A 19,758-nucleotide genomic window follows, 5' to 3' on the forward strand; every position below is an offset into this window, starting at 1 on the left:
TGTGTGCTTTTGTGTGAAATGGGTGCTGTGTACTAAATGTATAGGTTTGAAGGTTTTAATGTGTGGAAATTTTGACAGTAGAATATATTTATGCACATTTTCCCCATTCCCAATGGACATATGTACGCTTACATTGAAGGTATTAATTAATAGTGCAGCTAACGTATACAGGTATTGGGTTTTGGGATCATTTAATGCAAAACATACCTCTTAGAAGTGATACGAAGATAATGTTGCATTTAGAAAACTTGAGAATTTTTGAAGTACACACTACAATTGTAAAATGTCTCAACAAAGGCTGGTGATGCGATTTGAAAGAGTATAGAGTTGAAATAGTTTCCAGCTTGTGGTATGTGCTGATTACTTTTTTTTTATTTATTTTTAATGTTGGTTTTAAGGTAATAGTTACTTTTGTTGTAATTTATTGCTTATTAGCTTGATAATTCCCCATATAGAGCACATTTTGTTTTTGTATATTATAAGCATATATAAAGTTAATTAAATCTTGTAATGGGCCTTGGCCAAGGTTTTTGCATGATTACCTTGGAATTCCAGTTTGATTATTATGTTTCTCAGCTAGAAGGAGAATCAACTCAAACGTTGTTGAATGCTAAAATAATGGGTAGCAGTTAAAGATTTACATGAATGGATAATTTAGATAGAAGTCTTCCGATTGAGTAGAGTGACTTGGATTGAAGTTCTTGTTGGATAAAAACCTCAGAAATTTCGAATCCATTATGTTCAGGCTTATGCCAAATCCACTTGCTAGCCATAGGGAATCAGGTAGTACTCCACTTGTTAATAAAAATTTCTATAAATCAAATTTTTTAGTATTTGATATTGCTTGTATGTTACCAATGTTTAAAATATTATTACATGGGAAATGAGGGGCTAATGAAGTATGTTACATTGTTATAATTGTTGAATAGTTAGTGGAAATGTACCTTCACTCATGTTAGAGTTTTACCACACTTAATTGTAGTATAGCTAGTTCATGGTTAAGAGCAAGTTGTAGAAGGAGTGTCATGAAAGTTTCTTTATACAATTTTGTTAAAGGTGTTTGTAAATCAGTAATAAATGAAAGTGAAAAAGTGCTTTTTGACAAATTAGTTTTATCCGGGTTACATATATAGTAGTATCTTATGTAGGTTTGGCCTTAAATGCAAATATTTTAGGGGAGTGTTCAAGTAAGAGTAGGTTTTCGGTACTTTTTCTTAATTGTTTTGCAGCAATTTTTAAGCTTCTAAAGGTTATAATGAGTTATATTGAATATGAGTGTACATACAGTTTTGTTTTTCTAAGGTGTTGTTTATGCAGTGTGCATGCTGATAAATTTTGTTTACTCTAGTACACATCTGGTTTATGTAGACAGCTTGTACTTTGTTTTAGAAGTATGCCAGGAGAATGGAGTACGTAGTAGAATAGTGATGCAGTCACTACCAAGGACTGCCTTAATTTTCCCTGCATTTGTGTTTTAACCAGATATATATAAACTGTTTAATGATTTTTGACTGAAATTATACATAGCTGTTGAATTCTGCAAGTGATGCATAGCTGTTGAATTATGAGATCCAAAAATTAGTTTGTCAAGTTTGGGAAAATTCTGAAGACTATCATTTAGTTGGAACTTATTTGCTGATGGTTGTATGAAAAAATTCCTTTGGTTGATGATTTTATGTAAAAAATTTTGATAAATGGTAGTCTATTTCTCAACTACATATAAAATTGTAAATCACAAAATCCAGGTAGCTGGAATCTTGATGTAGTAGATGGAAAAGTTAACATTGCTGCCAATTTAGCTTGTCATTAGTTTTAGAGAAAGTTCATTGTATTTAATAGCTCTCTGGATGTGGAAACCCATAACAAATGACCTGGTGAAATTGATGTTGATATTGGTTAATTTTGTAACTGAAGGGAAACTTCTCTTTGTTGTTTGTGCATAGTTTAAGTAGCTATTAACAAATGTCATTTGATGGGAATAACTTTATAATGTCAAATCTTAATACTAAATGTTTTCAGGCATGATCTATTTTGTTCTCTTACAAAGGTCTCATCGCACCTTATTTTTCATGTTAGATAGTAGTAGGCAGTATGTGAGGGGTTAATATCAAGTGTTAAGTGTCCTTACAAGGGTAATTTGTCTACTAGGAGTGGAACATTATGGTATGTAGTATAATACAGTATAGAAGTTGCCTTTGGTATAATAATTTGGGGTAACCTTCATTATCAGTGTTGGCAACTGTAAATTGTTACAATGTTTTCATTTCTTTTTGCTAAATAGTTAATTCCATCTCATGAGGTGCTTGGTGTTCAGAAAAGCTTACAGTTCATATTTTCACAGTGCATCTGTTTGAGAACTGGAGATTTTCTGTTTATTCCAGTACTTTTAGGATCTAATTTAGTGTTGTGTGCATGGCTACCTATTTTGCCAATTTTCATTTCTATGTTGAATTTACTTAATGTGGCTTTGATGAAATCTCAGGAGCATTAGTCTTTTGAATGCTGATGTAAGTGGGCTATTTTATTTTTGAGTTGTAGGTTGATGTCAAATGTTGCTCAGTTTGGTTTGGCCTTGTAATCCTGTGTTCCACAACTTGGCTGAGCTAGTTTTCTGTGTAAAGGGATTCTAACCAGAGTAATGGGTCACATTTATAGATGTAGTGATATTATTTACCTTCAGCTGAAGGCTATTCCATATTCCAAGATAAGATTAGCTTAGGTATTCTGTTCCGAAATTAAGCTCTCTCATATGAGCAGAAGTTTCCACTCACTTTTTCAGTTCTAGTTTCTATCCTTTGGATCTAGTCTGGTTACTACTACTTAAGTAAACTGATAAGTGATATCCATATTATACATAGGAATATCTTGACTGTTTTGATCAACTGACCTCCCAATGAGCAATTTGCCATTTGCCAGAGAATATGTTGAGGCATACTAATATTCTTCAAGATCCAATGTGTGTGATTGATGGTGTTAGTTTGGTTGCTCTTTTCTGTACTGTTTCTAGTTTTTCTATATACTTCTCTTTGGATGGCATCCAGAATTGTGGAAGCCTACCAATAATGCTTTTATCATAGCTGGCAGGAACCTACCTTTGTAATGACCTTTCCCTTATTTTCTGTGTCTTGTAAATTTTACTCTTATTATCAACACTGATACCCATTTTCATGTCATCAGCAAACTTGGTGACCAGCTGTAAGTTTGTATGTGGCACCTTGTCAAATATCCTTTGAATATCCAGATAGTTTATATTGTACTATATGGCTGTCTTTGTATCATGTATACTAAAGGAAGAAGTCTTAAAAGGTTGCTTAAGTGTGGATCCCACAGTTCACAGTACTACTGAATAACCAAACTACTCCAGTGTTAGGTCATCAGACCAAACTTTCACTTGTGTAAAAAGTTCTTTTGGACCTTGTTGACTGGAGACACAGTCCCATCTTCATTTTCTGCTTCCCTGCACCCCTGTTTTGTGATCTGTTTATGTCTTGTGGTGATTGTAATTTTAATAGTACAAGCAGTCCCAGTTATTGTGGGGGGGGTTCCGTTCCCGACGGCATGACAATAACTGAAAATTGCCGATAATAGCACAGATAAGTGGGGATTGGCTTCAAAAATTAAGTTGTTGTCATTCCTAGGCAAGCGCCATAAAACTGGATTGCTGATAACTAGGGACTGTGTATTTGTTTTCTGTCTTTCTCAAATTTCTTTAGCATTATCCCTACCTAATCATTGTGGCTGTTTGATCTCATTAGGTGGTAGTTTTCTTTATCGGATGCAATAGTCTTGAACTGCATTATTATTTGTTTTGAGTGTGTCGGTTTTTCTCTGCATCTGTTTCCTTGTTTCTAGGATTTTTTTATCCCTGTTTCTAGGATTTTATTTGATCACTTTGCCACTTTCTAAAGTCACCAATGGATTGTCTAAAGTTGTCAATGGATTTCACAAGATAGGCAGTCCCCAGGTTACGACGGGGGTTCCGTTCTCGAGATGCGTTGTAAGCCGACAATCGTCGTAAGCCAGAACATCGTCAAAAATCCTAAGAAAACCTTAGTTTTAATGCTTTATGTGCATTGAAAACTATGTAAACTGCATTCTTATTGCATTTTTCATCTAAAAAACCTTCAAATATTGATTATTTTGCATTTTTGGTGTCATATTTCATCTGCCAGATGAGTGTTGTAGGTGTCATAACCCTGGAAATAATGTCTGATGAATATAATTGAGAAGCGCTTTAACCTCGGAACGTCGTAAGCCGAACCCGTCGTAACCTGGGGACTGGCTGTACTTTCACTGCTCCACTACTTTAAATCTGCCACCCTTGCCTATTAATTTTCCAGCCACCTTTCTCTTAACCATTCCCAGTCCCGTCCCAGTTCTAGACTTCCTTATGGGATCCACTTCCGCAGGGAGTATACTTGGGTATACCTTGTTGAAACCCTCCGGTGTGGACTTCAGCATTAGCCATTGTAGTGACCAAGAGCAATGCTGTGGGATTTGAATTCAGATTGAAATACAAGGTGCTTGATCAAGTCATAATTGTGCCCTGTATCACAGTCATAGAAATGGCCAGTGGCATTGCATTTAGGCTTATCTGGTGTAATATCAAGAAACTTGTGTAAGTTATGCATAAAGATGGGCACAGGCAGGTTTGCAATAGTTGAGGTACAGAGGTAGACAATTTCAAATGTTTGAGGGCATGAGAGTAGTCCGAGTAAGATTAATGTAAAGAGCATTAAACACCAGTTATAAGGTCATGGTGGAATCTCTAATTTTGTTCATGAAAGAAAAAGTAAGATTCATTGGCATATATATTTTACGTGCGCATATGATAATTTTTATACATTATCCTTTGATTTTTTGGGAGCGAATTGTGTATTTGATTGTATGAAATGCTGTTATATATACAATTGTGAATTGAAACTCAAAAGGGGCCAAGTTTTGAAACTAATATAGTATATATAAAAAAATATGGCACTAGTACAGTATATTATTATAAAATTTGTAAAACTCTAGCAGTTAAAATAAGGTTTTCAATCAGGTTTATACACGCCAAGATCTAACCTATTAATGTGTTTGAGGTCAACTCAATACATTAAAAAGTGCTACAAAGCAGAGAGGGCCTGGTTGTTGGAGCTTGTATAAATGAGAAATGGTGACTGGTTAGGTAGAATAATTGAAGTATTGTATGTTAGTAAAGGCGAAAGCTTTAGCGAGTACATATATTAGGTAATAGTTCAACAACAACAAAAGTTTGGAATAAATTTGACATGCAGTACTGTATTTCCATGTACTGGAAAGTATAATATGTTTGTTGGCCTGATATGCATGATGGGAATGGGGCTGAATAAATGCATTTTAAATCTAGTTGATTTTCATTTGCATGTTTGCTTTTATAAAGGCTGTTTTTGTTTGAATTTTACCAGGATTACATGAAGTAAGCTGGAAGTATATAGTTTTTAACCTTAAATTTTTTTTTTACCAAAGTCTTTAAAATTATAACTTATTAGTGTTTTAACTAATTTTAAGTAGAACCTCGTTGTGATCCCTTTGTATTTATCGGTTAGGTGAAACTTGTGCTTGACTTTTATTTTGTTTTTTGCTGCTTTAACATTGCAGCACATTAACCCAATTTTTACCTGATAGTTTTAAGGATTGTCAGAGATTGGCAAAATCTTTGCTTGCTACAGGGTAAGGATGAAAGTGTGAAAGTGACTAGTTGGATGATTGTACAACCTTCTTGACTCAGAAAATGATGAGAAAGAGTCATTTATTAGATGGTGTGTGCAGATAACAGGTTGATCAGCATACTTAATTTATATTGGTTGAAAAGGTTACCCGTAACTTTTATCTGAACTAATGTAGTATAGACCTTGTAATTATCATTTAACCCTTAAACGCCGAAGCGGTAAAAAAAAAAATGTCTCCCGTGTGCCAGAGGTGTTTCAGAGTGAGCGCGGAAGCGGAAAAAATATTTTTTTCAAAAAATCACAGCGCGCTTAGTTTTCAAGATTTCTTTTTTTTTTTTGGCTCCTTTTTTTGTCATTGCCTGAAGTTTAGTATGCAACCATCAGAAATGAAAAAAATTATCATTATCATATATAAATAATGCGATATATGATAGCACAAAAACAAAATTTCATATATAATTGTATTCAAATCGCGCTGTGCGCAAAACGGTTAAAGTTAACAAGTTACTTTTTTTTTCGTTGTAATTTAAACTAAATTGCGATCATTTTGGTATATAACACATTGTAAAACTATAAAAGCAACACAGAGAAAATATTATCACAAAATAATGCATGAATTCGTAACGCGCGGACCTAAACAAATATTTTTTCAAAAATTCACCATAAATCTAAATATTGTCCTAGAGACTTCCAATTTCTTTCAGAATGAAGACAAATGATTGAATATTACTATACTATAAGAATATTAGCTTACAAATGCAGTTTTCGACCATATCTGACGAGTTAAAGTTGACCGAATGTCGAATTTTTTTTATATATTTTTTTATATGCAATTATTTCAGAAATAAGAAAAGCTGCAACTTTCAAATATTTTTCGTTTTATTCTACATAAAATTGCGCACATTTTCATATATAAAACTCTATGAAATGCCTAATATGAAACTGAGCAAATATTCCGAGAATGGGACGTACACATTTCGGAGATTTGTGGCGGAGACGGAGGGAAGGAAAGTTTTTGTTTAAATTCACCATAAATTTAAATTTTTGTACAAGTAACTTACCCAGCAGATATATACTTAGCTATAGACTCGGTCGTCCCGACAGAATTTCAAAACTCGCGGCACACGCGACAGGTAGGTCAGGTGATCCACCATTCCCGCCGCTGGGTGGCGGGGTCTGGAACTATTCCCGTTTTCTAAGCCATAATTTCTCTGTCGGTTGAACGGACAACACCTATTGTTCGTTCCTCCATCTTGGATTTCAACTCGTTTGCCGAGAATTTGGATTGGTTTTTTGGTGACGTATTCTGTTTTTTCTCTGGCTTGGCATACGCTTATTGTGGACTGTTTTTCGACTTTGGTTTTGACTACTCTTTCACGATGTCTGACGCTAAGGCTTCACCTATGTTTAGAGTTTGCAGTAGGGAAGGTTGTAAGGTTAGGCTGCCTAAATCGGCATTAGATCCTCATAGTATTTGCGCTAAATGCAGGGAGAATGAATGTTCTTTTATTAACACCTGTGTTGAATGCGAGAACCTTACGGAGCTTGAATGGAAAGACTTATCATCATATGTTAGGAAGCTTGAGAGAGATAGAGTGAGAAAGGCTTCAGCTAGGTCATCTAGTAGATCTTGCTCCTTAGAACAAGAAGTTAACTCTCCTACTAACGATTTTCCCTTAGCCTCAGCTGCTTCTCCCTGTTCTGAATCCAAAGATTCTTCGTCAGAGAGGGAAAATGTAAAAGCTTCAATTAAGAAACTTCAAGCTCAGCTACGAGCTCTAAACCAAGGTAAGAGTGGTGATAGTGACTTGTGCAGTGTCCCCAGTGCAGTGGAGGGGGCGTCTGACCGGTTCCTCATTGCTCCTAGGCCTAGACCGCTTCCAAACTCCCAGGACCAGGGGAGGAGGAATGTCGAAAGCCGCAGGGAGGATGCAGAACATCCCCAACGGTCAGGCGTCCCTTCGGCAGATCCTGTTGTTAAGTCCCAGGCTGCCTCGGATTGCCGCAGAAAAGGCGTCCTAAGGGAGTGTTTTTCGGCCTCAGACTCTTCCTCTCCTAAACGAGGATGGAGTTCGGCCTCTCTTTCGCGCCCTTTGAAGAGAGCCTGGAAGGCGCCTAAAGGAGACGCGGCTGATTCCAGCCCAGAGCGTTTTCCCGAGGATTGGCCTTCGGGACCTAAGAAGACTAAACAAGAGGAGCCTTCTCTTCAGGATCCTACGAAGAAGTTTTTGGTTAATCTGCAAGAGCAGTTAGTTTCTCTCGTAGGCTCTTTTGCTAAGGACTCTACAAGGAGGAAGGATGTTTCGCTCCCTGTTAAGAGTTCCGCTAAGCGCCCCTCTTCGTATAGGAGAGAACCCTCACGATCTCCAGGGCGTTTATCGCCTTCGTCGAGAGACTCGTCTGATAGGAGTTGTTCTCCTGAGAGAAGAGTCCTTTCGCCCTATAGGCTGTCTTCCCCGAAGCGCCCTCTGAGACGCCGCGAATCGAGCAGAAGAACTCGATCGGTTTAGGTTCAAGGAACCGGAAAACCGATTTAAGTATCAGGATCCTTTGGGTCTGCAGGACCAGGAGCCAGACAGGCGCAAAGAGGCAGCCAAGACGCAAGAAAGGGCGTCAAGAGCCTCTCAGAACACAGGATTCAGGACGTCAGGATTCTGCTAGAAGGCAGGAATCAGGGAGCCATGAGGCCACCATGAGCAGGACGCCATGAGCCAGGACGCCAGGAGTCAGGGCGCCAGAGGGTCCGTCAGGGCGCCAGGATGTCAGGCGCCAGGAGTCAGGGCGCCAGGAGTCAGGGCGCCAGGAGGCAGGACGCCAGGAGTACGTTAGGCGTCAAGTGTTAGGGCGCCAAGAGCCTGTTAAGCGTCAGGAATCAGGACGCGGGGATCTTTTCAAGCGCCCTGAATCAGGACGCCAGGAGCCTAGCAAGCGCCACGAACCTGGCGAACCTAGACAACAAGAGTCTAGTAGGCGCAAGAGTGTTTCCGACAGGCAGGAGTCTCACTCTTCGTATAGAAGTGCTAATGTTCCGCGCTTCCCTTCTCGGGAAAGGAGTTCTTCTCCCGGGAAGAGCCAGATCACTCCAAAACGGTCTCCTTCTGTGGATCAGTTGGACCAGGTATCGGAAGACGACGAGCCAGTAGATGTAGCAGTTTTTCTGACTACAAGAGACTTTCTCTTTTGCTGCTAAAGGAGTTCGGAGACTCCCTTCATCCTGCGGACCCTCCTTCACCAGGATCGTTGATGTCTAGCACTAAAGCTCTCAAGTCGTCTCCTTCGTCAAGATGCGCCCCGCTCTTTGTATGAAAAAGGCATTAAAGACTTTTTCAGAGTGGTTGACTTCCAGAAGGGAAGCGGGCAAGACAGTTTTTTCCTGCCCTCCTTCCAAGTTAACAGGCAAACCAGGAAGGTGGTACGAGACCAAAGAACCTATGGGGTTAGGCCTTCCTTCTTCCGCAGATGCGGATTTTGCTTCCTTAGTGGACTCTTCTAGGAGGAAGTCTTTGCTGTCTGCTAAGGCAACTTGGGGCATGTGTGAGCTAGACCACCTTCTAAAGGGCCTCTTTAAAACCCTAGAAGTCTTCAATTTTATGGATTGGGCTTTGGGAGCTTTAGCGAAGAGAGCTCAGGACACTGACTTTGTTTCCATGGAGGAACTTTCGAGCGTCCTGGCTTGCCTGGACAGAGCGGTCATGGACGGTTCCGTTGAAGTTGCCTCTCTTTTTGGAACGGGAGTATTAAAGAAGAGATCGGTCTTTAGCTCTTTCTTAGCAAGAGCAGTATCACCTTTGTAAAGGACATCTCTTCTTTTTGCACCGTTATCCCCGCACCTATTTCCACAAGAGACTGTTAGAGAGGTTTCTAAATCTCTTACGGAGAAGGCAACTCAGGATCTCTCACGCACTCAGCCAAGAAGTTTAGGCCGGCAGTGCCTATAGAGAAAAAAGAGAGACCCTCTTTTGTACAGCCCTTTCGAGGTGCCTCCTCTTCTAGAGCCCCTCTTAGAGGTCGCAGACCAGATAGAAGGAGTAGACAATCTAGAAGGTCCTTCGGGAAGTCTAGATGAGCAGGAAGTCCTCCAGACGAAAGTAGGCGCCAGACTACTCCACTTTGCCAAAGTCTGGGCGCAGAAGGGAGCGGACTCTTGGTCCCTCTCTATCCTGAAAAAAGGATACTTGATCCCCTTCAGGGAAAATCCTCCCTTTGACAACAACTCCAAGGGAGTTGACCGCAAGATACTCGGATCCGGTCCGAAAGCTTGCTATTTTGCAAGCAGTGGAACAGATGATTTCCAAGGAAGCGGTAGAACTGGTTCAAGATCTCCAGTCTCCAGGATTCTACAATCGGCTATTCCTGGTACCGAAAGCATCGGGGGGATGGAGACCGGTTCTAGACGTCAGTGCCCTGAATTTCTTTGTATTGAAGAAGAAATTTTCAATGGAGACTTCTTCCTCTGTTCTATCTGCTCTTCGTCCAGGGACTGGATGGTGTCCCTGGACCTTCAGGATGCGTATTTCCATGTGCCAATTCATCCGGCAGCAAGGAAGTATCTGAGGTTCATGTTCCAAGGGAAAGTGTTCCAGTTCCGAGCGATGTGCTTCGGACTTTCGACTGCCCCCTCAAGTCTTACGGACATCATGAAGAATGTAGCTTATTGGCTACATCTGGAAGGGATCAGGATCTCGTTATATCTGGACGATTGGCTAATAAGAGCCCAATCGGAGAAAAAATGTCTGGAGGACCTATTTAGTTACTCATGGAAGTTGACAAAGTCCCTAGGAAACTTTTAGTAAATTGCGAGAAATCCATGCTGACTCCCCAGCAGAGTATTGTCTATCTGGGGATTCAGATGGATTCTCGGGATTTTCTAGCGTATCCTTCGCAGGAAAGGAGAGAACGCTGCTTAGAAAAGGTGGCAGTCTTCTTAAGGAAAGAACATTGTTCCACGAGGGAATGGATGAGCTTACTGGGGGACCCTCTCCTCGATGGAACAGTTAGTTCCTTAGGAAGACTACACCTACGACCCCTTCAATTTTATCTGAAGGAGAAGTGGGATTGGAAGTCCAACAATCTAGGAGATACATTTCCAATCTCGAAAGGGATCAAGGAGAATATCCGTTGGTGGTTAGATCCACAGAAACTAAGCAAGGGAATCTCCCTTCGCTTACAGAACCCTCGCCTAGCGTTGTTTGCAGACGCCTCAGATTCAGGGTGGGGAGCGACCCTAGGTTCGGAAGAAGTGTCAGGCACTTGGGAAGGAGAACAAGTGTCCTGGCACATAAACAAGAAAGAGCTAACAGCCATTCATCTAGCTTTGGTTCATTTCGAGGAACAGGTCTCAGGTCTGGGGATTCAGATTCACTCGGACAACACAACAGCCCTCGCTTATATAAAGAAACAAGGGGGGACGCATTCCTTTTCCCTGTACGAATCAGCAAAGGATCTGCTGATTTGGGCTCAGGAAAGGAAGATCTCTCCTCCTCACAAGGTTTGTGCAGGGAGAGAAAAATGTCCGGGCAGATCTGTTAAGCAGAAAAGAACAAGTCCTACCCACGGAATGGACTCTCAATCCTCAGATTTGCCAACAACTTTGGCATCTGTGGGGAAGGCCCAATATAGACCTGTTCGCGACCAACAAGAATCACAGATTAGAAACCTATTGCTCCCCGATCTCGGATCCTCAAGCAGTAGCAGTAGACAGCTTTCTGCTAGATTGGACGGGCTTGGACGCATACGCCTTCCCTCCTTTCAAGATAGTAGGGGAAGTATTGAGGAAGTTCGCTTGCTCGGAAGGAACAAGAATGACCCTCATCGCTCCCTTCTGGCCGGCTCTCGATTGGTTCACAGAGGTGCTGGAGTGGTTAGTGGATTTTCCAAGATCGCTTCCACTAAGGAACGATCTTCTCAAACAACCCCACTTCGACAGGTTTCACAAAAACCTCCCCGCTCTAAGTCTGACCGCCTTCAGACTGTCGAAGGACTTGTCAGAGCAAGGGGCTTTTCACGAGAAGTGGCGAAGGCTATTGCAAGAGCCAGAAGAGTCTCCACTTCTAAAGTATACAGTCGAAGTGGGAGTGTTTAGAAGATGGTGTAAGGGAAAGAAAATATCCTCCTCCAGTACCTCTGTAACTGAAATCGCAGAGTTTCTCCTATATTTGAGAAAAGACTGTAACCTGGCAGTTTCAACAGTGAAGGGTTACAGAAGTATGCTGGCCTCAGTTTTTTGACATAGAGGAATAGATCTGACGAATAATAAAGATCTTCATGACCTTTTATAAGTCTTTTGAGACCACGAAAGAACATGTAATCAAGAAGCCTAGCTGGAACTTGGATGTGGTCCTCAAGTTCCTAATGTCGGAAAAATTTGTACCGTCTCACGCAGCTTCGTTTAGAGACTTAACGAGAAAGTCATTATTCCTTTTTGCGTTAGCAACAGCCAAGAGAATTAGCGAGTTGCAAGCTTTGGAAGGTAAAGTGGGGTTTAAGAAGGATTCAGCGATTTGCTCCTTTAAACCATTTTTTCTAGCAAAAAATGAAAATCCCTCAAAGCCTTGGCCAAAGAAGCTTTGAGATAAAAGGACTATCTTCATTAACAGGGAGAGAACTAGAAAGGACTTTGTGTCCAGTCAGGGCACTCAAGTCTACCTGGGAGAAGAAGAAGTTGCTGAAAGGTACAGAAGAAAGTCTTTGGTGCTCTGTAAGAGATCCGAAAAGATCGATTTCTAAGAACGCCCTTACATACTTCATAAAAGATGTAATAAGGGAAGCTCACCTTAAGTGCGAAGAAGAGCATCTCAAGGTTCTCAGAGTGAGAGCTCATGAAGTGAGAGCCATAGCTACGTCTATGGCATTTCACAAAACATGGTCTCTTCAGGCTCTTATAGAGTCGACATTTTGGAGATGTAATTCGGTGTTCGCCTCGAATTACCTAAGAGACGTTAAAATTTTGTACGAAAAGTGCTTTGCTCTGGGAGCGTATGTTTCGGCGAATTCAGTGCTGGGAGAAGGGGCTGAGGCTAATCCTTCCTATTTAGTTTAATGTTTAAATTACTGTTTATTGGTGGTTGTTTTTATTGGTTAATTGTCAGAGGGAATAGGGAACCCTCTTACAATTCATAGATTATAACAATACTAACATGGTCAGGTGATCGGGATTGGCTTCAGTGCTCTGTGAATTTTTTTTTAATAACCTTAACTCTGTCATGTAAGAGGGCGAGTTTCCATTGATAAGACAAAAGGGTCAAGGCTCTACCATGTAAGGTGGTCAGCCCCCATTGGTACGATCCAGTATAGGCTCTGTCGCGTAAGCGGGCTAGCCCCCATTGACACGATCCAAAGAGTTATTCAACCATAGGTTCATTCCTCGTTGAAACTCTTGAGGCAAGCAGACTCATCGACAGTAGTCATGAAGTCTTCAGCCCAATCAGGTAGGAACTATGGATTATGTTATCCAAGAACATAGGTTGTTTTTTCCCTGTTTTTTAATGTATTTAGTTTAAGTATTATTTTGTTTTTAGCTGTCTCTTGCCCGCCACCAAGGGTGCCAATCAGCTAAGTATATATCTGCTGGGTAAGTTACTTGTACAAAAATGATATTGTTAAGATACAATAAAGTTTTGTACATACTTACCTGGCAGATATATACGATTAATGGCCCACCCATCCTCCCCTCAGGAGACAGGTGGAAGAGAAATTATGGCTTAGAAAACGGGAATAGTTCCAGACCCCGCCACCCAGCGGCGGGAATGGTGGATCACCTGACCTACCTGTCGCGTGTGCCGCGAGTTTTGAAATTCTGTCGGGACGACCGAGTCTATAGCTAAGTATATATCTGCCAGGTAAGTATGTACAAAACTTTATTGTATCTTAACAATATCATATTGTGCTAGAGACTTTGAATTTGTTTCAAGATGAAGATAAATGACTGAATATTATTAAACTGTAAGAGTTTTAGCTTACAATTGCGTTTTTCGACCATTTCGGTAGAGTCAAAGTTGAACGAACGTGGTTTTTTTTCTATTTATCGTGATTTATATGCAAATATTTAAAAATGAAAAACGCTACAACCTTCAATTATCTTTTGTTGTATTCTACATGAAATTGCGCATATTTTCATATATAAAACTATGTAACGGCTAATTTAAAATGGTGGAAACATTACCACAATCGCACGTATGATTTTTTCGGAATAGTTACCGCGCGGACGCAAAGAAAATGTTATTTTTTTCATAAATTCACCATAAATCGAAATATTGTGCTAGAGACTTCCAATTTGTTGCAAAATGAAGGTAAATGCTTGAATATTACTAGAATATAAGCGTTTTAGCTTACAATTGTGTTTTTCGACCATATAGGTAGAGTCAAAGTTGACCGAAGGTGGAAAATTTGTCACATAATTTTTTATATGAAAATATTTCAAATTTGATAAAAGCTACAACCATGGGTTGTTTTTAGTTGTATTGTGCATGAAATTGCGCACATTTTCATATATAAAACTTTATGTAACGGCTAATTTAAAATGGTGCAAACATTACCACAATCGCATGTATGATTTTTTTTGGAAGAGTTACCGCGCGGACGTAAGGAAAATTTTTTTTCATAAATTCACCATAAATCAAAATATTGTGCTAGAGACTTCCAATTAGTTGCAAAATTAAGGTAAACAATTGAATATTACTAAAATATAAGAGTTTTAGCTTACAATTGCGTTTTTCGACCATTTCGGTAGAGTTAAAGTTGACCGAAGGTTGAAATTTTGGCACTTATCGTTATTTATATGAAAATATCTCAAAACTGATAAAAGCTACAATCATGAGTATTTTTTTGTTGTGTTTTACATAAAAATGCGCACATTTTCATATATAAAACTTTATGTAATGACTAATTTAAAATGGTAAAAAAATTATGTCAAAGTGACGAAATAATTTCCGAGATGTGTCACAGATACTTTTTAGTACGGCAAGAAAGAAATTCGCGCTTGCGCGCCTGCGTAACGATTGTAAACAAAACAACACCTTGATCCGTGAACTCCCAGCATCCCCCAAGGCGTGTGATTCAAGAGTTTTCGGCTGGTAGGCCTAAAAGTATTTTTCTGCGAATTTTTAAAAAAACTTTTGTATGTCGACGTAAAATACGTCCAGTCGGCACCCGAGAGACAAAAAATGTTGACGTAAAATACGTCCAGTCGGCGTTTAAGGGTTAAACACCTGGTTATCATTATCTATTATTACTGATCTTTTCAACTACATTTTTCTCTGTAACAAGTTTTTCCTCTGTTATTCTATTATTTTTAAGGAGTTTTATTCTCACTGCATTTTATTTCTATCTCATTATTTTGTTGGGGACGGGGAAGACTTAACCCATTAGAATTTGTGACCAAAGGAATATACAGTAAAGGGTGTGTAGATTTCTCATCATACAGAAGTAATTGAATGGCATAGTCAAGCCTTGGCAGAAGACAGGTGGAGAACAGGATAGAGACCTAGAAAAGGAAAAAAGGAGGCAGACTAAAGAAAGGCAGGGCATGGGCAAGATGACAAAATTATATGAATGGAATCAGAATCTCCACACAGCAGAAGGAAAATAGTTTGAGTAGCAAAGTGGCCGAGGAAAGATGGAAAAGATTTAGAAGGGCCAAATGCTATAAAAGATGAAAATGGAGAAATTAAATGTTGAGGCTAGAGATACCACAGTGGTTTGAAACCATCTGAATAAAGAAAATGGACATGAAGTGGAGACAACTTGAAAACAACAGCTGAAGAGGTTCAAAATGGCCCTCTGGCAGATAAAAAATGGTTAGGTCCCAAAACCATCCATTATTGTTATAAAGGATTAGTTTATCCAGACTGCTGAGCTTAATAAAGGCTCTCCTCGGGCTGGTTAATTGCGCAGAAACCGCTATGTATAACCTGATTAATGGACCAGAAGAGTGGGGAAAGAGCCTTTCAGTAAAGGTAAAAGGGCATGCAATGCTATGTGAAGATTACAGCAGAATAAAACCACCAGAATAGGTGCTTGAGGAAAGGCTGAGAAAAATGGTTAATCTCAGTAGTGTTTATAATGAGGAAATGGAGGAAAAGTACCATGCAAAGTAGAGATTATATCAAATATTTGTGGATTTTGAAAAAGGCATTTGACAAAGTACTGAGACACTGAAATGGGCATTGCAAAGTCAGTCACTAGGAAGACTCATTAAGCTAATGGTTTTACCCTACCATAATACTACTAAATCTAGAGAGAAGACTAGACAGCTGCAAGTGTATCACAAGAATTTGAGATCATGTTGGTGTCCATCAAGGGTAAGCACTGAGCCGTTTGCTCTTTATCATAGTACGTACTGGGAGAAGCTATGAGTGTAGAAAAGGGGTTGTTGGTGGTGGAAATATTTGAAAGGTGGAAGAGTTGAATGCCGATGAGAGCAGGAACCAGTGTAAGCTTAGGATTACAAAATATACATGGAGCACAGGATTTATAATGCCTGTCATTCATTTCAAGAGAAAGTGGGAAAAAGAGGGGGAGTTGAGAACCCTGTCATGACAGATGGATAGGTCTTAGTAGATTTGGGTTATTTCGGTTCCCTTGGGGACACGTGGATTCAGAGGTACATAAGGTATGCATACTAATGGTAGCAAAAACATGGCCACTGACAAGGAACATTGAGGAGATTTGAAATGGTGTGACCATAGAATATTTATATTCATGGCTGGAGTGAATTGGGAAGTTGTTATGAATCAGGTATCGGTAGATAAATGGTATTACAAGTAGGAAAATATGACTTGAGATCCCAAACATTTAGTTGGTTAGGAAATGTATTGAGAAGTGATGAGGACCACTTGGTCAGGAAAGCAGTAGTTATGGTAGCAGCAGGTCAGACCTGTAGGGACACCCAAGAAATCAAGAATAGATGAAGACTCAAGGGGGTGGGGGGCTGGCTCAGGCAGAATAAGGAAGGGCAGAGAAGGGAAAACCCAACCAAAAAATGCTTGGGATGATGTGGCATGTGTCAAGGAGTAGTTTTTTTTTATTAGTTTAATAACATTAAGGTTCACTAAGGCTTATCTGAACACCATCCCCAAAGTAAGGAAGGTTGTGAGAGTCATCTGTATGTGGAGAGGATTTCTCTAAATGATGAATATTAAGGTTGTCTGATTTGCATGGTAGTACAGCAAAAGAATATTGCCTGTAGTTGCACATAGCATATTTGGGATATGATGTTGGAACACCTCAGTTTGTTTCTGTCTTGCTGATTTACTCTTGATTATGCACCAGTTGTCAATCTATCAAGTTCACTATTGATTTCAATGTTTTTATCTACCTAAATAAAGTTACTTGTATCTGAAACATCAGGTTGCCACCAAAATTGGGAATGTGTTTGTTTGAACGACAGTTTTTCCTTAATTCATGTAACTGGTAATGTAAAAATGGGGTGAGCAGTGTAACCTCAGTTTCTTGTATTTTTTGTTTACTGACATTATTAGTTTATTTTTATCATTTTACCTTAAATGGCCTTACAGCACTGTGTAACTAACCAGTTCTTAGAGTAGTAGCACTTTCTTGAATTTGTATTTATTTTCCATTTATTGTTTTGGCCATTTTTAAAAATTTAAAACTCTAAGAACATCTCAGATCTCTTCAGTTTTTGAAATCCTGGCGGCTTTAAGGCATAAACAGATGTTTTGGAGCAGGGGCGTGTTGCTGTAGATGCTTGGCTGCTGGTTGACACTGCAGTGACTTTGAGAATTTCCTGTGCATTGTAATTCTTTTCAATGTCATTCATTACACTATGTTGCAGGGTAAAAAATCAAGCTCAAAGAAAGTAGCGAAATAATTCGGAGGTCAGAGATTGGCATAGTATTACTGTATAGGTAAGGGAATGCTCTCTTGATGATTACCACCCTTGCCTGTCCATCCATAAGAAGAACTTAATGAACACACGTGGCTGGTTTTTATAAATAGTGTATATATTATATATATGTGGTAACTTCTTGCATGGTGTATGGCTCAAGCAGTTATTGAAGAATTTTAACTGAAGTGGGCAAGTTAATTTATTCAGTAAACTCTTATTTCTTCCGCAAGAGAAGCTTAAACCAAATACTGTACTAGACAAGTATTTGAAGGCTATATTCCAAGTCTCTCTAGGGCAGCAGATGAAACAGCGCTTAATAGCTATATCAAACTTAATTTCTCTATTTGAGTTCTGAGGATGGAACTTGGATACACATATGCATATGCTGTATGTAAACATGAAAAGAGATTACAATGATACATATAGGATAGTTTGTATAGAGGTTCTCTGAAACAAAGCTTTAATTTCTTTTGTGAGAAGTAGGCCCAAAAAAAGAGTGCTTGATCACCATCATCTAGCAAACTGTTGCCCTACACCAACATATGTTGTCCATCTTGTGTTACCCTCGTTAAGCATGGCCGGGGTATGTTAATCTGAAATAGCAGTTGTACTTTCTTGTCATTTTCTAAAGTTATTCCAGTAAGGGGTAGCAACATTCTTTAATTTCTTTAGGATTTTACAGATAAAGTATTTATTTTGGAGAATAATTTTCCTAAATTAATTTGAAAACTAAAAAGTTTTGTTGAATGATGGTATTGTTTGCATTGGGGTTTCCTCAAAAAATAATAATTCAGATTTTTGTATTAGTTTTATGAGTATTTATTTTACATTCCCTGGCTTGTTCATGAGTTGTTTGATTGATCATGCACAGTGTACGATTCAGATAGTTTTCCACCTGCACTCTTAACCCTTGATGTTTTCAGACTTGTAGTGGCCAGCAAAGTAGTCTCCTCTGGTTTTGCAGTGTCCTGTTTGAATAACAGAAAATGTTTTACAATTCCTGTTTATGACCTGTTTTATGATAAATAATAGCTGTTTGTACACAAATGATATTTTATTCCAGCACTTCATGGGAAATTGAATATCAGTAGCAATTACATATTATTTATGTCATGCCACAAGAAAAATTTGAATATACAGTATTGACTGGTGATTGTAATGTAATATCTTGATGGTCAGCACACACATTTTTTAGGGTGTAGGTTTGAAAATTTCTTTACGTCTTTAGGAATTTGATGCAGTCTTAGAAAGCAGTCATTTTGTTCAAAACTTTTGAGTACCTTATGACATTTTCTATATATGTATATTGCACCTGGCTTGCTTTGTGATCTTTTGCATACTTTGCCTTTGCATGTAAATGTTTGATTTTTACCCTTAACTGTTTGGGTTTTATTTAAATTCTTGATGAAATACTTAATACAGTGATTTCCCAATTTTTTTTATATGCAGTTTAGGACTGAAGTACCTACCATTCAAAACCATGAATTATGGCAAAATCTAAACTTTGTCTTGGATGAAATTAAAATTACAATGTTCCCGATCAATTTTTTTAGATTTATTTAGCAAATTCCTTTGAGCATAATAGGTTGAGGCTGATTTGTCATCAGGATCCTAGTCGTCATAATAGTCAGATGATGAAGGGGACTAATTTCATGTATTGATTCAAGAGTCGAGTTACAATTTTTTGAAGTTTGGCAGTACAGAAAGTTATGGTTTGTCTTTTAACGCACTTTCCATTATGTAAGGCATAGGGCATAAAGAAGAAAAAAAGTAGTACTAGCATTGATGTAGTTTTCAGGTCTTACTGGTCTGAGAGTTAGCTTGCATTTGATTTATTTTTAGGTATTTTTATCTACTCAACAGGCAATGCTGCCAATTGAATCACGTTGCATAATACATTCCATAAGAAAGAAACCATTGCTAGTTCATGTAGTACATGTAAGTAAGGATTCTATATCCTGCATGAAGGCATCATAGGAAGAGTTCTTGGTGGTGTCTTTTCTTGTGATATGTCACTAAACTAATGTGACATCAAGGTTAGGACATTCTATATTGGTTTAAGAAGAGATTCTGCTGGAACTTGGGATTTTCTGCTTTTTATGTTCATACATGATGAGCCCTCTTATTTGACGTGTGCATATTGCTTGCTGGACAACAATTAGTCAAGAGATGGACTTTTCTTGAAAGATCAGTAATGTCTTTTTTTGGTATGCTGCTTCTAAG

The 19,758-nt window shown here is 38.9% G+C and overlaps 1 protein-coding gene across 7 annotated transcripts in view; it reads left to right on the top strand.

The window, feature by feature from the left end:
• The window catches only part of LOC135200365 (coronin-6-like), a 69,868-nt gene that overhangs the window by 43,825 nt on the left and 6,285 nt on the right, over positions 1 to 19,758 (top strand). The window contains exon 11 of one of the 7 annotated variants that reach the window (XM_064228976.1): positions 17,482 to 17,554. The exons of the other annotated variants lie outside the window; for them this stretch is intronic. Within the exon in view, the coding sequence (XP_064085046.1) occupies positions 17,482 to 17,517 (36 nt within the window). The 3' untranslated portion in view covers positions 17,518 to 17,554. The remainder of the gene's footprint in view (positions 1 to 17,481; positions 17,555 to 19,758) is intronic. 7 annotated transcript variants of the gene reach the window in all.

Source organism: Macrobrachium nipponense, chromosome 26, assembly GCF_015104395.2.
Source record: "Macrobrachium nipponense isolate FS-2020 chromosome 26, ASM1510439v2, whole genome shotgun sequence".
Lineage (NCBI taxonomy): Eukaryota > Metazoa > Arthropoda > Malacostraca > Decapoda > Palaemonidae > Macrobrachium > Macrobrachium nipponense.